The sequence below is a fragment of the Chaetodon auriga genome, chromosome 12, assembly GCF_051107435.1.
Source record: "Chaetodon auriga isolate fChaAug3 chromosome 12, fChaAug3.hap1, whole genome shotgun sequence".
NCBI classification, from domain to species: Eukaryota; Metazoa; Chordata; class Actinopteri; order Chaetodontiformes; family Chaetodontidae; genus Chaetodon; species Chaetodon auriga.
Window position 1 is genome coordinate 2856357 of NC_135085.1, and position 21463 is coordinate 2877819.

The following is a 21463-nucleotide window of genomic DNA, read 5'->3' on the forward strand; positions in this document are numbered from 1 at the left end:
GGGGCCATGTGAACGGATGACTGCACCAAGTGCGGTGGTGTATATTGAGAAGGTACTAAGGTACTACAGACTGCACCCCCATGTCACTCTACAGGAGCCAATCCCCTGTCCCCCTCAAGCCTCCCCGTAACAGCTGACAAGGTTAGGAAGGAGTTCAGGAGGATGAGGTTGAGGTTGAGGAAGGCTACAAACCCAGATGGCATCAGCACCAGACTGCTCAGGGACTGCCCAGATCCGGAGGATGCAGACTTCACACTCAACACTGACACCTGCCACATCCAGAAGTTCTACAATGATACAGCCATTGTTGGATGTGTATCACAGGGCATTGAACTGGAATACAGAAATACTTGTTCGACTGGTGTAGACTGAACCACCTGCACATAAACGCCAGCAAGACGAAGGAGATGGAAATTGATTTCCAAAGGAAGGTACTACAGACTGCACTGGTGAACATCCAGGGCTTGGACATTGAGATCATGGGGGATTACAAATACCCAGGTGTTACAAATACCCACCTCAATAACAAACTGGACTGGACAAACAATACAGGAGGGGCCAAAGTCGTCTGCACCTGCTAAGAAGACTGAGGTCCTGGAGTATGTACAACACTGTTAAAAACTTTTTATGACTCTGTGGTGGCATCTGCAGTTTTCTATGCAGTGGTCTGCTGGGGCTGTGGAAGCTCAGAGAGGGACAGGAAAAAACTAAACAAACTAGTCAGGAGAGCTGGCTCTGTCCTGGACTGCCCTCTGGACACCATCAAGGAAGTGGGTGAGAGGAGGATGTTAGCCAGGCATTGATCATGGACAACCCATCCCACCCCCTGCATGAGACAGTAGGGGGCTTGTGTAGCTCCTTCAGTAACAGACTGCTGCATCCCATCTGTAAGAAATAACTCTATCGCAGGTCCTTCATCCCAACAGCTGTCAGACTGTTTAACTCCAGCATCATGTAATGAAGCACTGTTTTGATGCTGTCTTGCTCAATTCTACGTCATAAACCCACTTTTGTTTTGCACTACTGTTATTAGTGCTAATGTATGCTCACATTATCCATTTCCTCTGGTGCAATTTCTAAGTAAGTCATCTTATCTTATTGTATCTTATGTTATCTTGACCTAGACAGAAACATTATGTCCACCAACAGCTCTACACAATCATTTCCAAATTTAGAGACCGAAACAAAAAAGTCGACTACACCAGTATCTTATGAGTCATTGAGTAATGCTTACCTCTATCCCGTAGAACTATTAGCTTTTAGTGTGTATTCAAATCATTTTTGAAAAATGAATATCAAAATTAATCAATACATGCCATCCACACATCCTTCTTGTACTTTCTCCTCTCTGTCTCTGAGGAATGCAGAAGAGGGGTGGCACCCACCCACACACACACACCCACACACACACACACACACACACACACGCATTCTGAAGGTGGAATGTGTGAGTTTTGGCATCTCAATTTAACCTTTCCTTGTATTAGAAGTAAAGCAGTCTAGAGTCTAAGTACACCATCTGAGGTATGGTAATTCGAGTAGGGACATAATGAATCTATCATACACATAATAATAATATCAAGAAGAAGAAGACATCCCTTTATTGTCACTACACAACATGCAGAGTTACAAGGGGAAACTGCACACGCCATGCTTAGTGAATTCTTTCTCTGCATTTAACCCATCCCGGCAAGTCCTTCATCCGCGGCAGACCAGGAGCGGTGGGCTGCCAGCCAACAGCGGCGCCCGGGGACCCAGTTCCTTTTTGTCACCTTTGGTCAGGTGGTGATCTTCTTGCATGTTTTTAGTGGGGGTTTTTTATGGAGGATATCCCAGGTCAACACGGGGAGAACATGCAAACTCCACACAGAAAGGCCCCTTTTTCCTTGAGCAGCAGGCACCGAAGGCATGGTGGAGACACGCCGCCGGTGCCCACAGCACCCCGGGAATCAAACCCGGGACCTTCTAGCTGTGAGGCCACAGCGTTACCACTGTGACACTGTGCCACCTATCAAATAACCTTTAGTCATATGTTTGAGGTTAAGAAAATCCAGACATGCATTTAGAATATATAAATCATAAGGGTTGAAGCAAGAACTTGCACTATTGAAAATGTTTGCCAAATTATAATGTAACACTGTCACAGAAAAATGGGTTTATGCCAATCAGGCCAAAATGCTGATGCATGCTTTATAAACCATCAGGGGGAAAAAACAGTGTGTACAGGTGAAGTTACAGAAGCTGTACAGGACTGTTTTGAGAGTACAGACTGGCACATGTTCTGCGATGCTGCCACCCAGGCAAACCACAGCAGCCACATTGAGGAATATACTGTACATTATCAATGACATCATACATCAGCAAAGTGATGATGTGGTCATCAAAAAGACAACAAAATCAATACCCGACCAGAAAGCCTGCTCTATCTAGAGCCCCAAAAACTGCCTTTCGGTCAGGAAACAAGGAAGCATACAGGCCTGCCAGAGCAAGACTGAAAGCTGCCATCACGGAGGCAAAGTACCTTCTCATATCAACCCACAGCTCATGTGAGAAGAACCCTGTTCAGAGTGAATAACTGGCTATAAAGTGCCTTGGTAGCAGAATGGTTACACTGCATGTTGCCTTGCCACAACCATTGCTTGTTCGATTCTGGATTGCAACAACTGTTACATGTCATACCCTGCTCCCCCCCCCCTTTTCCTGTCTTGCTAATATAAAAAGTGCCAACCAGCTCAGAGATGTCATTCATGGCATTTTTAACAAATCAAAGACATCCCAGCCAGCTTGGACACTCACTAGTTTGTGAACCACTGAGGATGTCATCTTCATTGCCCACTACTCAGTCTCAACACAACGCATATTGTCCTATTATATTCAGTGTACAGTATTATCATAATAATATTCACTGCAATATTTCATACAAGACCTGTGAATGTGCAATTTCAAATTCTGAATGTTGGCTCTCAATGTGATCAGCCACTACAATAATTTTTTACAGAAAGAATTCATATATTTATACTGTGTATGTATAACATCAACACTTAATCTCCCTCTGATCCACTATGTTCACTGGCTTGTAGCTAATTTCAACTAGCTGTTTGATGCTAGACAGGTAGTGTACAGCAACCCTGTCTCCTACAAATTATGTTAAATTACAACTAATTTACAACAGCAGATGCTTGGGGAGGAAGTGTTATGCTGCCCAGATAAATAGTTAATCAACAATCAACTTATTCAGCACATCTGGAAAGTTATATTATTCAAGCTGCAAAATGTTAAGGCTGAAAATATCAATAAAATGCTCAATGCCAGTGCATTTCATTTGTTGTCCTTAAAAAATCCATTCATAGCAACTAAATTATTAGCATTATTCAACTTTTTATGCATCTGTTTAGTCACAAATATTAGGGAAAGATCATGGTTTTGGTTTAATACAGAAAAAGTGTGGTGTGACTTGAAGCTCTAATAGTGTGCTTTATTAACATTTAACAGAAACCACAAACTTTCTCTAATCTTAACCAAACTGCAATTGTAGCTCAACCCTAACCACACACATGACTGCTCTCAAAGTCCTGCAGCTTGCCCTGTCACTCCAGCAGGGTACTTAAATGTAGCACTCCATTCACTCAAAAAACATTAAGTCTGATCATAATCCATGCAGCAATTATGTTTTCCATCACCATCCAATTGGGAAAACAATTAAGTACTCACGTCAGCTTGTCTGCTTACTAGTCTTACCTCCATTGTCCTTTAAAGTAAAATTTGGATTGGCTGGATGCTCAGCAGGCACATAGAAGGAAAACTTTCCATTTGCAAAGTTGTCCAGATCTGCTGCTCGGATGGTCTGTATCACCTGATGGGGATAAACAGAATTGATGCAAAGAAATTAAACAAACAAACAAACAAAAAACAGTGAAAGACAAGAAGTTCAAGTAAGAGAAATGGAGATAACTGAGGGAAAAAAGCTGGCAACATAACAGAGAAAGAGACTAAGAAGTATTGACAAGAGGTCTTGAGAAGTATTTGTTTTAAGTCTTCAATGCGCACAGTCTGAGCCGACATCAAGTCAGTGACCCTGTCTGACCTCTTGCAATTCATTGCAATCCATTACACAGCATATCAAGCTCATTGGCCATGATTTCCTGTTTACACATTGCTTGAGTAAATATGCATTGTTATCATGAACCACAACCTTGGTTGGCATTTAACCTTGTTTTAAGAAAAGAGTTTGCTCATAGTTCCTTAAGATATCAGACAACAGACCTATAAGAAACTCATTGGTTCTGAAGAATTACATATCATTTTATTAATGTGGAATACAATTTAGTTTTTTTTTTTTTTTCCCCCAGGACATTGCCTTTTGCTGTGTGAACAGGTCATTAATTAACTAATTATAGTTCACACACTTGCAACTTCTGTGTTTGTGTTTAATTTGTTTAATTTTTCACCCTAAAAATTCAATGCAACTTTTTCAATCTGAAAGAAAAAGGACATTTACATGTAATGGCTAAAAATACAAAGCAAACTGGTCTGAAGAGATTTTGTTCAAGATACGACATCACACTGTGACCTCACAGCTGCACATCCTGTGGATAGAAATCGTCACTGATAGTTGGTAGCACAAGCAAGATTGTTAACCAGGTGATTTGGGTTTTTATTTGACTGAGATACAATGTCCAGGTATGTTTATTAAAAAGAACACACTAAAAACACTGAAACACTGTCTAGTACATGCATATTTTTGTTAGTTATCTAAATGGTGAATCACAGTTTCAATTTGATTTGATTTTAACTAATGTAATTTTAAATAACAATAATGAACTGAAATGGCAGTTTTATCTGATAGGCTATTATATAAAATTATAACAATTTCTGTTTTCCTTTTTGCGTTCAACGGAAACTCTACACTATAATAACATGCAAAGGCCATATTAATTCCACCTTGGATTTTTTGGATTTAATGCACAAATGCCTAAGTGAGTGGATGAAGTTGTGAAAAATACACCTGTAACAGTTTCCCTGATTTAAAGATTGAGTCATAAACATGTGGTGAAATTCCAAATGTTTGTGAATGTCTGTTACCAAAGCAAGTCGGGACCAAAGCCAGAACTGGGAGATGCTCATTAAAAATCCATCAGAGCCTCAGAACATAGCAAGGGAGTCAATTTCCAACACTTCCTGTTGCAGTGTAACTGGTAACTGTATAACCAGACTTCCACCAACAACCAGCCACATTCAGAAACATTAGGAGGACCACCTGCAACTGTAACCATGATGACCCCTAAGGAGACAAGTCAGCCAGTTCTATATATTTATGAAAAAAAAAAACAAAAAAACAAAAAAAAATCAAAGTCAAATGTACCTTTTTCCATTTCTGTTCCGTAACCTGGTAAATGATAAACTGAACTAAGAACTATTTTTTTCACGAAGATGTTTCTAGTTGAACTATGAGTAACATAATATGATAATATGAGTTTTCTTATAAACATGAAGTTACATGGACATTGGAATGTTTTATGTTGTTTACATCTGACAATCACATAATGGCCATTTAAATACAAATTCTCCAAAACATTAAGTATTGTATGAACTGATCATTTAAACTTTAGCCATGCCAATCTCGCTGTGGTGGAGATTTAGTTTAGTGTCAGCAATGAAACAAACAAAAAACAAAATGAATTTTTTATGAGTACTCCTGTTTGATGCTTTTATATTCTTCTTGTTATATATTAAGAAGGTGCTCAGGGAGACATGAGCTTAGAGATCCAATGGAAAACAATTCATCTTCTTTGGGTGTAACTAAAATGTCCAGCAAAGTCTTCATAATTGAGAAAACAATGTCAATCTAAAGTCCCCTGACTTGTTTGTCTTCTATTGTAACTCCAATTGCTGATGTGGATTATCTGATATGGATACAATCAAAAAAGCTCCAGAATACACCAGTAAATGGACCTTGAGCTGAGACTGTTTCATCAGCTGCGTCAAAAATGAACAGGCTGAAGTCATCCTACATTTTGCAGCAATTTTCCATCTCACCTTGCAACAACCTCCACTACATTATATTGAGAGGGGTTTCTATTTATTTCCTCTCTCTGTAAATACAAGAAGGCGTCAGAATATTAGAAACACCTCTGAATATGATGCAGTTCAGTACAACACCACCACCAACTATGAACTCAATGTTAAAACATATAGATGAATTAACACCTCTATGACAGCATAAACATTGAAAAATATGGGCAACATAAAGGCTGAGCTGGTGTTTTGGATTACATTAGGTTGTATAGGTGTACCTAATAAAGTGGCCACTGAGTGTATAGATAGATAGATAGATAGATAGATAGATAGATAGATAGATAGATAGATAGAGTTGCGCAAACTGAGCTAACCTGCCACCTAAATTATGACACATCTCTACAGTGATGGAGCCACGAAATGCACACTGGATTGTTTCTGTGTTGATACTCTGTTATTAGAAAGACTGTTTGTCTGTTAAACAGATATGTATTTGGCCAATCATCACCATTTTTAGCTATTTTGGTTCTGTCTTTGAACAAATTGGATTTGATATTAAAGAATGAAGAGTTTCACTGTAATCACTGTAAGTTCTATTGGCATTGAATAATAGAAGTTTGAACATGCTGAAGTAGGAGGTTTTTATTTCCACCTGAATAATATTATTATTATTAATGTTATTTTTTGTCAGCCGTGGACATGATGTTGACACAGCATGGAAGATCTTAATTGGTGAGGTGTGAATCGAAAAGTCTGAGGACATTGGCCATTTTTGACCAACATGTCACCTACGCATACATGCTGACTGGTGTTATAATGGAGAAAACATGGAAGATTAGTATATTGCTGGCTTATTTGAGATGATAAAACACTTCTTTTGTGTGTTATTATGGTGTTTGGGTCTGCATATATGAAACCACAATAATCTTTCCCAGTTTTCCAATGATGTATGGCATGAGTACAAACTTCTCCTAAACAACAGAGCTCTGTTGAACAAAGCAGGATTTACATAGGCGAGGTCTGAGGAGAAAGATGAGGTCTGGGATTAATGTCTAAAGAGTACATGATTGCTGGGCCAATGTCAGAAATAGCTTTAGACATCTTAAAACATTACACAGTCTCTTATTCGAGGCAGAATTTACACAGTTTTATTGACTGACATTTCACCTGTCTCACCCAATTGATCTAAGATCCATTTTCTCTATGATCAGTAATTTAACTGGTCATACATTAAACTTTCAACATGTTGGATCAACACCTTGAAGCAACAAATTCCTTTTGCCAACAAGTACAAAAAAATTGGCTTCGAATTCGAATGTTTGATAAGGTCTGGGATTCTGTACTGAATGTTTTTCTGTATTTCTTTTTGTTTACTATGTAAAAACACTTATAGACATGTATATTTTTTAAGAAACATTGTCTTATACTTCATTTAATCACAACTGGTTATTTTTATTACCGTGCAGTGTCCCTTTTTTCTTTTGTTTTGCTCTTAAAAAATACATTTTGGGTTAAAGGTCAATGTTTGTTGGAGATGCTGGATGCTGGACGAACTGAAAACCTCTTTCCCAGAGAGCTCAACACAAGCAAAATTTGTCAGCCTCGGGCAGGTGTGGACTGGCCGCAGGTGATTTTAATAATCAAAAGTTTTCATCCACAAATCAATAAAAACATCACTCTGAATGATGACAATTGTCTCTGATTATGTTTTGTCTTCATTTTTGAGCAGAAGCTTCTGACATAAAAACCTAAAATATGAACACGGCTCGTTGTGTCTTCTGTTTCCACATGATATCAGCAGAAAAGGTAGGGTTACTCACAGTTACAGATTACCTTTATATCATTGTAAGCAGTGACATAAACACAATCGCAAGACTACAAAGGTGATTTATGTAATGTGATTTTCTTTTCAGATTACTTGCCACCCAAAACCCTGCAATTTGTTAACAGTAATCAAAACTTAAATTGTAATCTACCGAGTGCAGTTTAAATTATGCTTTCACTTTTCCCTACAGGCATCGCTGAATGTTTCTCATGAGCAAACATGCAAAAAACAACAGAAAATTCGAAGTGTTGCAGTGGATTGTGAACCCTCAGGCTTGTATCTGCCACTCGTCTCCATTCACTTAACACAGCAAACAAGGAATGAGTATTAAATCTACTGTATACCCCCCAACCTAAACAGCCAGTCTCATCGCTGTGCAATCAATTATGCAAATGTAGTACACAACTGAGTCCCTAAATTCAGCAGAAAAAAATTGTCACGCCAGAGTGACGTGCTGTGCATGAAAAATTCTTGCCATCAGTTTATTGCAATGCCAGCAAAATCACAAAAAAGAGCCCTCCCTCGACATTGACTTTGCTACTATGTATTTTCTGTTGACTGAAGCCAAGCTAAATGATTACACACTCATACATGCACATACACATTTGAACTTAAATTTACATAAAACCAGAGAATGTGGTGGACAGATAATAAGAGAGAGCACTATATATAATAAAGGAGGTAGAGAGTGTGATGTGTGACTTGTCTGTGTGAATGTATATGTGGGGACAGCCACACTGGTTAAGAATTGGCCCTGCTGTGAAGCAGAGAGACTGGCGGTGTGGTGGTGGAGGGGGGAAGAGAGGAAGATAGGGGAGGCAGCGAGGCAGGCCCGTGTTTGGGTTTAATATGATCGTCTCTGCTGCTATCTGGCCCAGCAGCGGAAGCATCGGCGTGCTCCGCAGTCTGAATAATTTATGGGTTCAAGAAGCTGCAGAGTCTGCAGCTCAGCTGATAAATCCCCCACTGATGGTGTCAGACACACAACAAAAAGGCTACAGATCAACATGAATGTGTGTGAGGGTGAGAGAGAAGATGAGTATGTTTTCATGCATGTTTTCAGTGGTGTGTACATTTGTGTTGTATGTGCTTGTGTTACAGAACTGAACATGAGGTTATGTTCACATTTTAAGATTTAATTTGCACTTGCTTTGGTCAGTGAGTTCAGTAGAGATGTCTTTTTGCCACGCAGAGTGAGCATGGCTTTTAGTATTTGTTTACATTTTTTCATGATGTACAACAACATCTGAGGATGACAGAAATGAACATGGAGGAGTTGACCTTAAATCTGAAAGCACGTCTCTCATACTGTGCTTTCAGATGTACTGAGGGAGCATTACTGAAGTTGTACTTGGTTCTGTTATTGTGACTTCAACCATAATCTAAAAAGGATTTCTGTCATGTTGGTCATTTATTAATCCCCAGTTCTGAATAACATAAAGATAAGTTTGGAGCTATTCTGTATTTTATTTATTGTCAACAAATACCATAAAAAAACCCAAACTAACAATGTGTTTGTCCATCTCTTAAAAGTGAGTTCATACGCTGTCTGCCACATTCTGCAGATGGTCCACTGGTTCCAGATCTTCTTCTGAAGATCATTTAAACATGTTACATATTGAGTTCATTTTTAAAACAGCACAGCAATGTCCTGAAGCGGTTGGTTAGTTTTTAAAATGCCTTACTTAACCAAAAGGAAGAATATATTTGTTGGGGACTATTTTCAGATGTGGATTAATCCATACTTGGTGCTCCAGTGAGTATTGCCGGCAGCAATAACAGTCGTTAAGAGTCGTTGGAGTCACTCAAGGCCAAGTGTAAAAGACAGGAGGCCAAATGTGAATGGTTGTTAAATCTTTTTGGAAGGGGTGAAAGGACACCATTGTAGGTGGGGTATAAGTGTTTCAAACCATCTGTCCTCCCTATCCAAAATATGTACGTTGTTGTTCTCAAATGGGTGTCCCTAAAGCTTGGTTTACGCTTCTGCGTCGCGGCGACGCCGTACCTACGCCGTCGACGCAGACCCCTACGCGGACCCTACGCCGTAGCCTGACGCACACCTCCAAAAAATCCTGACTATGCGTCACGTCGACGCGTAGTGACGTGAACGTCGAGGACTGTGATTGGTCCGTTCAGAACGTAATTTTCGGTTCAGTCGCAGCCCTATGGTCGCAGCACAACAGCACCGCCATTTTCAAAGTTTCTGTGGTGAGAGCTACAAGAAAAACTGAACCAAGCCGAAGAAAGAATTGTCCAGGAGGTACGCAAGTACGACCACCTCTACAACTCCTCTTCGCGGCAGCAAGAGCCCCCCGAAACCATACAAAGACACAGCCACACCCCCCTAGCGGCTTGGCGGTGAATTGCGGAGCAACGCGTTCCCTCGACGCAGAACTACGAATGCTCAGTGACGGCGTAGGGTGTCCGCCGTAGGTACGGCGTCGCCGCGACGCCGAAGCGTAAACCAAGCTTTATCTTTCATGTGTAGGCATCCTGTGCTGTCCCATGAGTTTGTTTAATGGTTCTGTCATTTCCCCAATAAAGAAGTCTGTGCACTCCTCAATGCATTGGACTGCATGAAAATGACTGCTTTTCTTGTATTTGGGTTTGCTATTTGGGTGGGACAGCTTCTGTCTTAGTTTGTTGCTGGGTTTGAAAAACACAGGGATGCCGTGTTTGTTGAAAATCCTCCTGAGTTTTTCAGATACTCCAGACATATATGGAATGACAATGTTGTTGCCTTTGTTCCTCTTTCCTTCACAACCAGCAGCGTTGGTGTTCTTTCTGGCTCGTGTAGCTGTTTTCACGAAGGTACATGTGAAGGATGTGGAGATAAGGTGGAATCCTGCATGCACATTATGCAGTAAATTATTTTGTACAATTACAAATGGTCAGTTCCTACAATGTCCATGTATTATAATTACTTTCATTACCACAATCAAAAGTGTTGCTCTTCATAAACCACTTTTTTTATCCTGACCAAGGTCACCAGCTTGGAAAAAACACTTTTTTTTTTTTTTTTTTTCCAGATTGGCAAATGCAATTGGCTACACTATCATCTCTTGGTGATAGCAGGTCTACTTGTGTGTTGCAGCTATCACAGTGGATGGGGAGAATTTAAGTGCTTCCATCCATCCAACAATTATAAGAAAATTTACAGTTTGCTATTTCTTAAAAAACTGAGTGGATATACCAGAAATACAAAAAAGAAATTAAAAGTTTTTATGTTTAGGTGAGTGTCAGCATATCAATGAAAAGAAAATGTAGCAAAGTTCAGGCTTAACATATAAATCACGATAACATGAAGCATGTGACTTAAATGTCAATAGCTTGACAAGACAAAATCTGTGTGGAGCTATGAGGAGACTGTAACCTCCTTCAAAAAAATACATGAAAAAAACAAACAAACAAACAGAAATGCCATATTTTCACATGTTTTTCCACCATTTGAGGTTTGGCTAGAGATCTTTTAATTTCAACATCTGCAACTTTCAGGGATTTAATGGCACCCATCTTGAGAATTAGAGCTATTAGCTGTTTATCTTGATGTGTCCTACTAATCCACAGTATTAATGAATTGAAAAGCTCTTTGATTAGCATTTCTGGAAGTTGCACTACGCTTTGATGGAAACTTGGCCATTATCTAACACTAACCCTACAAATGCATTTTTTTATCTTCTATTAAGCTTCATACTATGCTGTGAGGTCCGATTGATTTGAGACACTGTGGTGGAATTTACACTTACTATGCCCATCAGTGATTTGCTGTGTCTCCAGTGTGTGACTTTTCATGTAAAAATTTTAATAATAATTTTTGAAATTTTCAGTAATGAATGTTTCATCTTCATCTTTTTCCATACAAAGGTTCTCAAAAAATTGTAAACATTTTTTTTTCCATCAAATTTTAAGACCATAACATTAGCATCCAGTTGTAGTGGCAGCTGCAAGCCAAATACCTAGAGTGTTTCTTTTGACGTCCTAGGCTGGAGCATTAGCAACCCACCTGTCCATTTTTGGTGCTCTCACACACTATAACTGCATTGTTGCCCCCAGAGATGGCTGGAATGTTGTCATTGACATCCAGTACCTGGATGGTGACTGGGACGTGACTCACCATGCGAGGGTTATCTGAAAATTGACACAAGAAACAGGTTTAAGTTGCTGTAGCACTTGATAAACAACAACAAAACACACACACATGCACGTTGTGTTTTTATCACTTGTGGGGACATTACATAGACTTACATTCATTTCCTGGAGACTTACCTTAACCCTAACCCTAACCCTAAAAACACTTTCACCCAAACCTAACCTTAACCACTGTTTGCCTATTCCTAAGGCTATACCTAACCTAACCTTACCTAACCCATAACCCTATACTCAGTCTTCACCCTAAAATTTTATGATTTACATTAAGGGGACCTGCATTTTGTCCCCATAAGGCAGGTGAGTCCCCACAATGTGACTGTGTAAACTGATTCTTGTCCCCACAGCATGATAAAAACCTGGTCACACACACACACACAGTGTTGTTCAGCAGGTGTGCACCACATCCTAACAGCACCAGTGTTGTATTTCATCATCAGCAGTGGCACCATGTTGTTTAGAGTGTATAGTATGTATTGATACTTGCATGCCCGTATTCCCTTTTCTTATCATAACCTGGTGCCTATACATAATGCAACCTTGATGACTGATCATTCTGATCTTTTAGGTAATTACTCAGGACTGAAAAGTAGAAATCAGAATTCGTGACAATGTAAAATTTCAACCAAGAGCAATTTATTGTAAGATTAGCTTGTGGTGGAGCGATGCAGCTGAGGCTGTCTGGATTGTGTATTGAGAATCAGAGCAGCAGAGCAGGGCAGGTAGTGGCTGAACTCTTCAAGAAGAATATTGGAGATTGACTAGGATCAGGAAATAGCAGACAAATCAGGAAGGCAGGAGACAATGGACCTGAAATAGGTGAAATTAGGCAGGTTCAAAGACAGCATGAGGAAACTGTAGAGAACTGGAAGAGTTCTCTGGGTGAGACTGGCCGGCTGTAACACCACAATGAGACATGGCGTGATCTGGCAAAAAGTCGAGTGATGGACCAGGGTTTATAGACTGCAGGCTATAGGTGTAGCTGATGAGTGGATCAGGTATGCAGGTGAATTGGCGGGAGGAGGAGCCCAGGTTACCAAGTCCTGATTGAAACAAATATGCCCATATACACAAAAAGAGACAAACAGGACAAACTTTGTAACGGGAGCCTCCAGGGGACCCGCTATGTTTCTCAGGGTGAGTAAGATGGAAATCCCTGATCATCACCATGAGGTGGTAAGAGGGCATGCCAGTGTGGATGGGAGAGTGGTGGGGGTTGGAGGGTGGGCTGCTGGGGGACAAGGGTTCTGCAGGATAACAGCTCTGGGGAAAAAGCTGTTCCTGTGCCTGCTGGTGCCAGAGCGGAGGCTCCTGAACCTCCTACCAGATGGGAGGGGGGCAAATAGTCCATAGTTGGGGTGGGAGCTGTCACTACTGATGCTACATGTCCTTCTTAGGCACTGTTTGCGCTGGAGGTCCTCGATGGCAGTTAGCTGCGCACCAGTGAGGTACTGGGCAGTTTTCACCACCCATTGCAGGGCCTTCTGCTTAGAGGCTGTGCAGCTGCCATTATGTGATGCAGTTGGTCAGGATGCTCTCAATGGTGCAGCGGTAGAAGTTAACTAGGATTTGACGAGCCAGGTTAACTTTCTTCAGCCTCCTCAGGAAGTAGTTGTGCTGTTGAGCCTTCTTCATCAGGGTGGAGGAGTTGAGGGTCCAGGAGAGGTTCTAAGAGATGTGGATGCCCAGAAACTTGAAGCTGGAGACACGTTCAACCTCAGCCCTGTTGATGTAAATGGGGGTGTGACTGCAGCCTTTGGTTTTCCTGTAGTCTACGATGAGCTCCTTGATCTTCTTGGTGTTGGGGGTCAGGTTGTTGTCGGTGCACCACATCAGCAAATGCTGAACTTCATCCCTGTAGGCAGATTTTTCGTTGTTGATCAGGCCTATCACCGTGGTGTGGTCTGCAAACTTAGGTCGCTTTTACACCAGAGCTGTTTGGTCCGCTTTAAACGGATCAGAGTTTGTTTCCTTGGATAGTCCGCTTCGTATGGGCAGGTGTGAAAGCTCATCCAAACTCTGGTGCGGACCAAACAAGTGAACTCTGGTCCACTTGAAAACGTGGGTCTCAGTTCGCTTGCAAGTGAACCCTGGTTCGGTTCGTATGCAGTGTGAAAGCTCACCGGACCGAACACAGGACCAACGCTATACACAGTGCATACGCAGTGCATCTAGGGTAGAGAAAGTACAGCGCGCACTCTAAACCAAAACAAACATGGCGAGAGGACAGACGTGGACAGATGAAGAGCTCAAAGCTCTCCTTGAAATATGGTCAGATGACCACATAAACCTACTTCTGACATCCACTCACAAAAACAATGAGATTTTTAAACAGTTTAGTGAGAAAATGGGGGGAATGTTTACTGTTGTTTTTCCGGACCGGGAGGGAGTGATTTCCCCTTCTACTTTGTCCAATCGATGAGCACCCCTTTCAACCAGGCGATGCTGCTCAGAAAGTTCAGTGCGCTTTAGAAACCACAGTGTGAAAGCAGAACCGAAACAAGATAATTGCAACAATGTTGCGACTTTAAGCTCCCCAATCGAACCGAGTCCACTTGGTCAGGTGTGAAAATGAACTTAATGCAGTCGTGGGTGAAGAGGGAGCAGAGGAGGGGGCTCAGCACACAGCTCTGTGGCTCCACGTTGCCCCGGTGGCAAACATACTCCAGTCTGTTTGTTAGAACTGGTGCTGGAGTGTGGCGTCCGCTCCCTCTGGCCATACTTTGGCAGTCCTCACTAACCGCTTCACACATCTGACGAGTGGTGTGTTCTTGGGGAGTAGAAACAATGAGAGGTGGTCAGACTGTCCCAGGTGGGGGAGGGGGATGGCTTTGTAAGTCTCAGGAATGTTTGTATAAACACGGTCCAGGATTTTGTCTCCTCCGGTAGGGCAGGAGACATTCTGGTGACATTTGGGGAGAACAGTCCTCAGGTTGGAGTGGTTGAAGTCTCCAGCAACAATAAAGGCTCCATAAGGGTGTGCAGTTGTTGTTTGTGGGTAACAGCATACAGTTCTTTCATTGCTAGTTTAGCATTAGCGTCCGGGGGGATATAAACTGCAGTTATCACAGGGGATGTAAACTCTCTAGGCAGGTAAAATGGCCTCCACTTGATCATCAGATATTCCAGATTAGTAGAACAGTGGACAGAGTCTGTACACCAAGTTTTGTTCACATAGATACACAGTCCTCTGCCCTGGTCTTACCGGAGTGCTCTGCTGTTCTGTCTGCTCTGAAGACGTGGCATCCCTACAACTCTATCAAGTTGTCTGGGATGCTGATGATTAGCCATGTTGTGTAATCATGACGTTGCAGTCCATAAGCATTCTCTGTGAGGTAATCCAAAGTCATATCTCATCCATTTTGTTCACCAAGGACCAAACATTGGCAAGGAAGATACTGGGTAGCAATAGCCAGTGTGGTAGGTCATAGGTCAGTCTGTAGACCTCCGTGCTTCCCTCTCCTTTGTTTACGATCTCGATGCTGCCAATGAAGCAGGAAATGTGAGCCCATTACAGAACTTGTGAACAAACAGACTCAGGCACAAAGAGACAGCTGGGGGAACGTTACCTGGGTCAGATTGAGATTGTTGGGCTTCCTTTTTGCTTTTATGTGTTCAGTCATGTCTTTGGAAAAAATGAGGATATCATCCAGATACACAAAGAAAATGAGTTCAGATAATCCATGAGGACATCATCAACCAGACCATGGAAGACAGCAGGAGCAATAGTTAGTCCAAATGGCATGACAAGACTCAAAGTGGCCATGAGGGGTGTTGATGTTCGACTCATCTCCTTCTCTTCAGCAAATAGTTAGCATTCCTGAGGTCAGGTTTGGTGTACACCATGGTCCCTTGGAGGGGTGCAAACACAGAGTGGCAATGGATATTTGTTCTTTACTGTTATATTATTGAGACTAGAGAAATCAATGCAAGGGTGAAGAGTCTCATTTTCTTTGGCAACAAAGAAAAACCCAGTGCCAAGCAAACCTCCTACCAAAGACTCATTATTGTATCTCTCCATGGCTCCATCATGGAGGTGGTGTGGTGGTAGGGGAACAGCCAAATCCTTACTGAACATTTCCCCTTGTAGCAGAACTGGTCTGTAGCTGACCCTCTTCTAACCTCTTTGCATTGCTCAGGAGACGTGTAGTGATAAAACAATCAGACTTTTAAGAGTTATTGACCATCTGGAAGGTTCACAGGAAGGTGTGAACCCAGGCAGAGACAGGATGTCTGGTTTAGAGACATCTTCTCACACCCTTTCAGGGCAACAAGAGTCACTGATAACACTTTTACTTCTAATTTACATCTGGTCAAGACGTTCTCATGGAGGTGCTAACTCTTTCTTGATAGCCCATGGGAGTTAAGGACAATAAAACTGCCTGGATGGACGAATGCCATGTCTCAAAGGAATCTCCAAACCAGATAATGCTGATGGGTTGTAAATTAAACATTCCTGAAGCAAACTGTTCTGTATGTCTGTGTGCCTTTTTGCTTAACCTACCAAATTAACCAAATCTCTAGATTTGATTTAACTGTAGATGTTATTACATTGCTAAGCTCGTGATCTGCACAATAACAATGCTTTCCTGGTCTTTCTAACTTACAGAATGATGAAACTGTGAATTAAACTATTTCGAAGGTTTTCTCTGAATTTCTACCATGTAACCATACCGCCATCTAGAGGTTCATAGCGGTTAGGTTGAATGTGCTTAGCGGTATACTCTTATTAATAAGTAACCATAATAGCGATAATCATTTCGGCAAATATAGTCTGCCCTTCTTTATTCCTTCATCATATTAAAGTTGTTATACCCTTAGTCATCATGTTTATTAGGATTAGTGTTAGAAAATGTTACCATGTTCATTGTTTAATGTTGTCGTTATTCATAAGAATTGTCTAACGCATGTAGTGAACGCGCATGTTGTTGTTGAAGTGCCATTGAAAATTGATCATTTAAAACATATTCGATTGACCATAGTGAGAAGCAGATGAGCCCTCGTATGAATCATTAATTAATTCTCGCTCTGTGAAATGAAATCACATTGCGCGTCTGCGAACCATCCTACATGCGTGACGTCCTATTGATTAGACACGCCCTGGAGCGATGATAAAGTAGTCGCACATAGTGGACTTCAGTTCAGTTTCCTTTTTCGTCTTGTTCAGTTCTTTCCTTTTCGTCTAGTTCTTGTTTTTCCTTTCTTTCAGTTAATCTAATTTTTGTGTTAAGTTCTTTGTCTTTAGTTTTCAAGTATTTTTCCGCTCCGTCGTTTTCTCAGTCTTTTTGTTGCTGCTCACAACTACACAGAGTGGCCTGATTTAATTCTGCAGAAAACGCACTTTTCTAATCTTCGTGAAACTTTCATTGTTTCTCAATCTTATTATTAGTAATCAAAAGCCTTGCCAAACGGCCAACAACTAACTGACCGCACCGAAGACCTGTAGCCTGCTGCTGACCCGCTGGTCCAGGTTAAAGAACCATCAGAAGCCGTTCCTCGTCTGTAACCGACACCGAAGACCCTCAGCTCCCGAGACATCCCTGTCCAGCAGACTGCTGTACGGGCCAGAGTGACGGACTACGAATCGGAGCCTCTTCGTGTTAGTTCGGGGCAGACCTCTACAGGAACATCGCTGACAAAGTAGGCATATTTAAGCGGTTTTGAATAAGAGTTGGTCCATGAGGTTGAGATATTGTTAATTTGTCTAAATTCTCTAAATCGTTCATTCAACAAATTAACTTCATATTCGCGTCCCCATTTCCCTTTAAAAACCTACTTCTCACTATCGCCAAACTCATTTTACCATTCTCTTGCCATAAGTTCCTCTGTGCAGTGTTTGTGTTAATTTACCTCATCCATATAATCTATCGTATTATTCATGATTCATGTTCATTTCATTATTGTGTTTAATAAATAATCTTTTGCATACAAGTCGTTGTCAGACGGTGTCCTTTTGAGCTGAATATACGCAATCCCTGTACTGAGAGTTTACGCCTTAGATTATCAGACTGATCTATTGTTGATTCATTCGTTCACTACATCAGCTTTAACAGATATAATATAAAAATCCTTCTTAGTTGAAGAAGGTTGGTGCCCCTAGTAATATTAACGAATGTAACATTAATTTAGAGGTAATTCCCCTACACCCTAGATCATGATACTTGATACTTGATGATATTTGGGAGTCTTAGAATTGGTCAGAACAACATCACTCTTTACAGAAGACAAAGCAGACTGTAAACAATGAGGGTGGCAAACTCTCCCACCAGACCAATTGTGAAGCTTTAGGCAGTGATGACCAAGTACAAGAGGCATTTTCAGAACTGAAATTACATTTAGTTAAATACTCTCTCTGACAATGGTAACATGGCAGGAATTGTGTGGTGAGTTACTCGGGCCAAAAACCTCCCATCGAAAGCATCAGCTGTGAGGGGGGAAGGTTCGTGGTTGCAGAGGCACATCAGACCAAATGGCCAAATCATGGTCAATGAAATTATCTTCAGCCACTGAATAAACTTGAGCCTGGAGAGGAAGAGTGCACATCTTCTAACAGAAGATTGCCTGAATTTCTAGTCTGGGCCTTGACCCTCAACACATCTAATGAGCCCTTCCTTTTGACCACACTGGACAGCAGGCAATAAAATGACCTGACTGACCACAGCATAGGCACTCATCCACTTTCATGTGCAGTCTTCCTACAACCGGATCAAGCCTAATTGCCTGTGCTCACCTTGGAGGAACTGAAGACAAAGAGAAATTATTAGACATGCCAAAGACAGGCTGGATTCTTACTTTAGTAGAGGGGAAAAAGGAGGTATGGAAGTGAATGCTGACTAGTTACTGTGACTGGCCTTTCCAAAATGCTGCTCTTGCAGGCAGTTGTCTAAACGGATAGCTGGGGAGGCATTCAAGGTCAGTTTGTTCATCATATGATGCCATTTCAACATTCAGTTGTTCACTCAGCCCTATAAGGAACACATCCTGCAGTGCCTCTTCATTCCACCAAAAATCCACAGAGTAATGCACAACACTTCTTGATCCCCATCATCAGGGTGGTCAACCACAGCGTTAAACTTGATGACAAAAAATCCACAGGAAAAGTGCCCACAGAATTGCATGTATGCACCACTTCAGCCCATGCTAGTGCCCTTCCTCTTAATAACTGCATAATATATTATGGGTATAATAGTATATTATTGTACAATAATGTATTGTACCTTGGATTGAACAAAGTAAAGTTAATGGCTGCTGATTGAAAACCATTGTACCACCACTGTAGTATGAACAGTATCAGTGGGTAGTGTTAAAACAATGTTACATGATACATCCACCGAAATTTTGGGGGGGCGGAACTGCTGGACCCAATTAGGTGACCCAACATGGGAAAGACAGGCAATTAAACAAGATGGGAATGACAATCAGAGAATCACATCAGACCCACCAGCTACCAGTGCACATCCCTCTCTATCTCGTCCATCCTGATTTGTACAGCAGCTCATAGCTTCTGCTACTCCAAATGGCCACTCGGTCCATGTCATGAATATATTCAAATGAAGGTAGTTGATGGAAATGTGTCCCAATTAATTTAATTTTGCTGAAATTATTGAAATTTGGGTAAACCTAGCACAACATGCCAATGGAATAATAATTAATTATTATGTCTGTTTACAGTATTTCTCACCAAAAGCATAGTGTGCATCCTTCAGGTCTTAAAATATTCACTGCATTTCCTTCCTCATGAAACACTTGCAAGGCTGATTTTTTGTATGAAAAAATATTGTTTATATTCACATTTAATTGCTTTTAGTGCATCACTGCATTTTTGGAACATTACAACTACCTGTTGATCAGTAGTTTCCACCGTAGTTGTGTACATGCAACAACAAAACTGGTAGCCACTCATAAAACCATTTGCTCTACAGTGTTAGTCGTGATCAAAAATTCCACTGAGTACCTTAAAAACTCTTACTATGTCCCTATTAATAAATGCTAAATGTATGAACTAACACATAAAGGTGTTTACACTATTGCAACATTTAAATTGATTGGACTGTTTGGTCATAAAACTAGTCGTTCTTGTGCTCAAGTCACTTCAATCATAGTTAATGTGAGTATGAGCAGAATGAATTATCCTCATTACAGAAAATAAAATATTAATATTTTCATAGAGCAGAGAGCACTCTAGCGCACTCTTACTATCCAAGCATTCCATCATGAGTTGTTACATGTTGAGCAGGTTTCTTCAGTTTCTTCAGCTTTTCATCAGTTTGTAAGTTGTAAAGAAGATGCAGTTTATAGATCAGATAATGCTCCATCAGATAAATTCATGGTTATTATCTCTGCCAAGCATGAGCCTGAAGGAGATCATGTGTTTTGTTGTGTGTGTTTGTGTGTGTATTTGTTCACACCTAATATGGCTTGCTACTGGACCAATCAGGCTGATATTTTCTGTGCACATTATGACTGTATTCTCAAGGACCTCTTGTAGTTGTGGTGATTCACAATTGTTGAAAAATCTGTTTTACTGCGTGCTCTGTTTTACTGCCATTTCAACAGTATTCCCCATTTTATGATATGTGTTATGACACAGTAAAAGGCATTCCTGGCAGTTGGCTAGGCTAATCACAGGGCTTACCGACTATTTTGCAGTTCACATTGTCTTTGTCGTTGCTTTAAAGCTGGAAAGAAAGTGGTCTCATCCTGCATTTAAAGATTAATTTCATACCTGATATGTTATGATCCACAAAAGTCGGCACAATACGAGATGAATAAATCCACGTTTTTGTTATTTTCACTGCCATCTTGACTCAACTCTTCTTTGTTCGGGAAGGGAGAAGCCTTGTAGAGCATTTTACTGAGTGCACTGTTCTAGTTAAAATCCACACTTTTATTAGCTGTGATTCAGCACATTATTTGACTAGAAGAAGATCTCCATCTAGTGCAAGTTTTTCATGAAAAAGAAAACTGCTCTGCTCTCAGAGGTGTCATCTGCAATTATGAGTCATCACTGGGGCAAAATAGAATTCAAGAATGTTAGCAAAATATCACAGGCTGAGGATAGTGCTTTTATGCACTCTGTAAAAGACATTTCATAGAGGTACATGGCCTCAAAGGTACACTACAATTGTGAATTATCTTGAAGAATATACTAAAAACTTATACTGACAATGTAAAAGTCTCCACAATGATTCTGTAGCTTAACAGCACACTCTGTGGCTGACATTTGACAAGATGACAACAAACAGATGGCAGCTGATACCCCAGGATTTTTGATTGACACCACTGAGCAGCTGGACCACAGCAGTGTGGCACTGCAGTAAGTTAGAAGTTTAAAAATGAAGCCCCAACCGATGTGTTGATCTGTGTGAAACAGAGAAATAGCATGAATTCATAGAGCTGTTTGAAATTCACTAAAATGAAAGAGGTGAGATAGTATATTGAAGGACACGCAGTCTTCTGATGTAACAAGGTCACTTA

General features: G+C 40.9%; 1 protein-coding gene across 1 annotated transcript in view; it reads right to left on the minus strand.

Moving 5' to 3' along the window:
- LOC143329349 (cadherin-18-like) overlaps positions 1–21463 on the minus strand; it is a 194364-nt gene that overhangs the window by 21322 nt on the left and 151579 nt on the right. Inside the window, exons 9-10 of the mRNA XM_076745192.1 lie at positions 11844–11968; positions 3739–3853 (exon numbers count right to left, since the gene is read on the minus strand). Of these exons, the coding sequence (XP_076601307.1) occupies positions 3739–3853; positions 11844–11968 (240 nt within the window). The remainder of the gene's footprint in view (positions 1–3738; positions 3854–11843; positions 11969–21463) is intronic.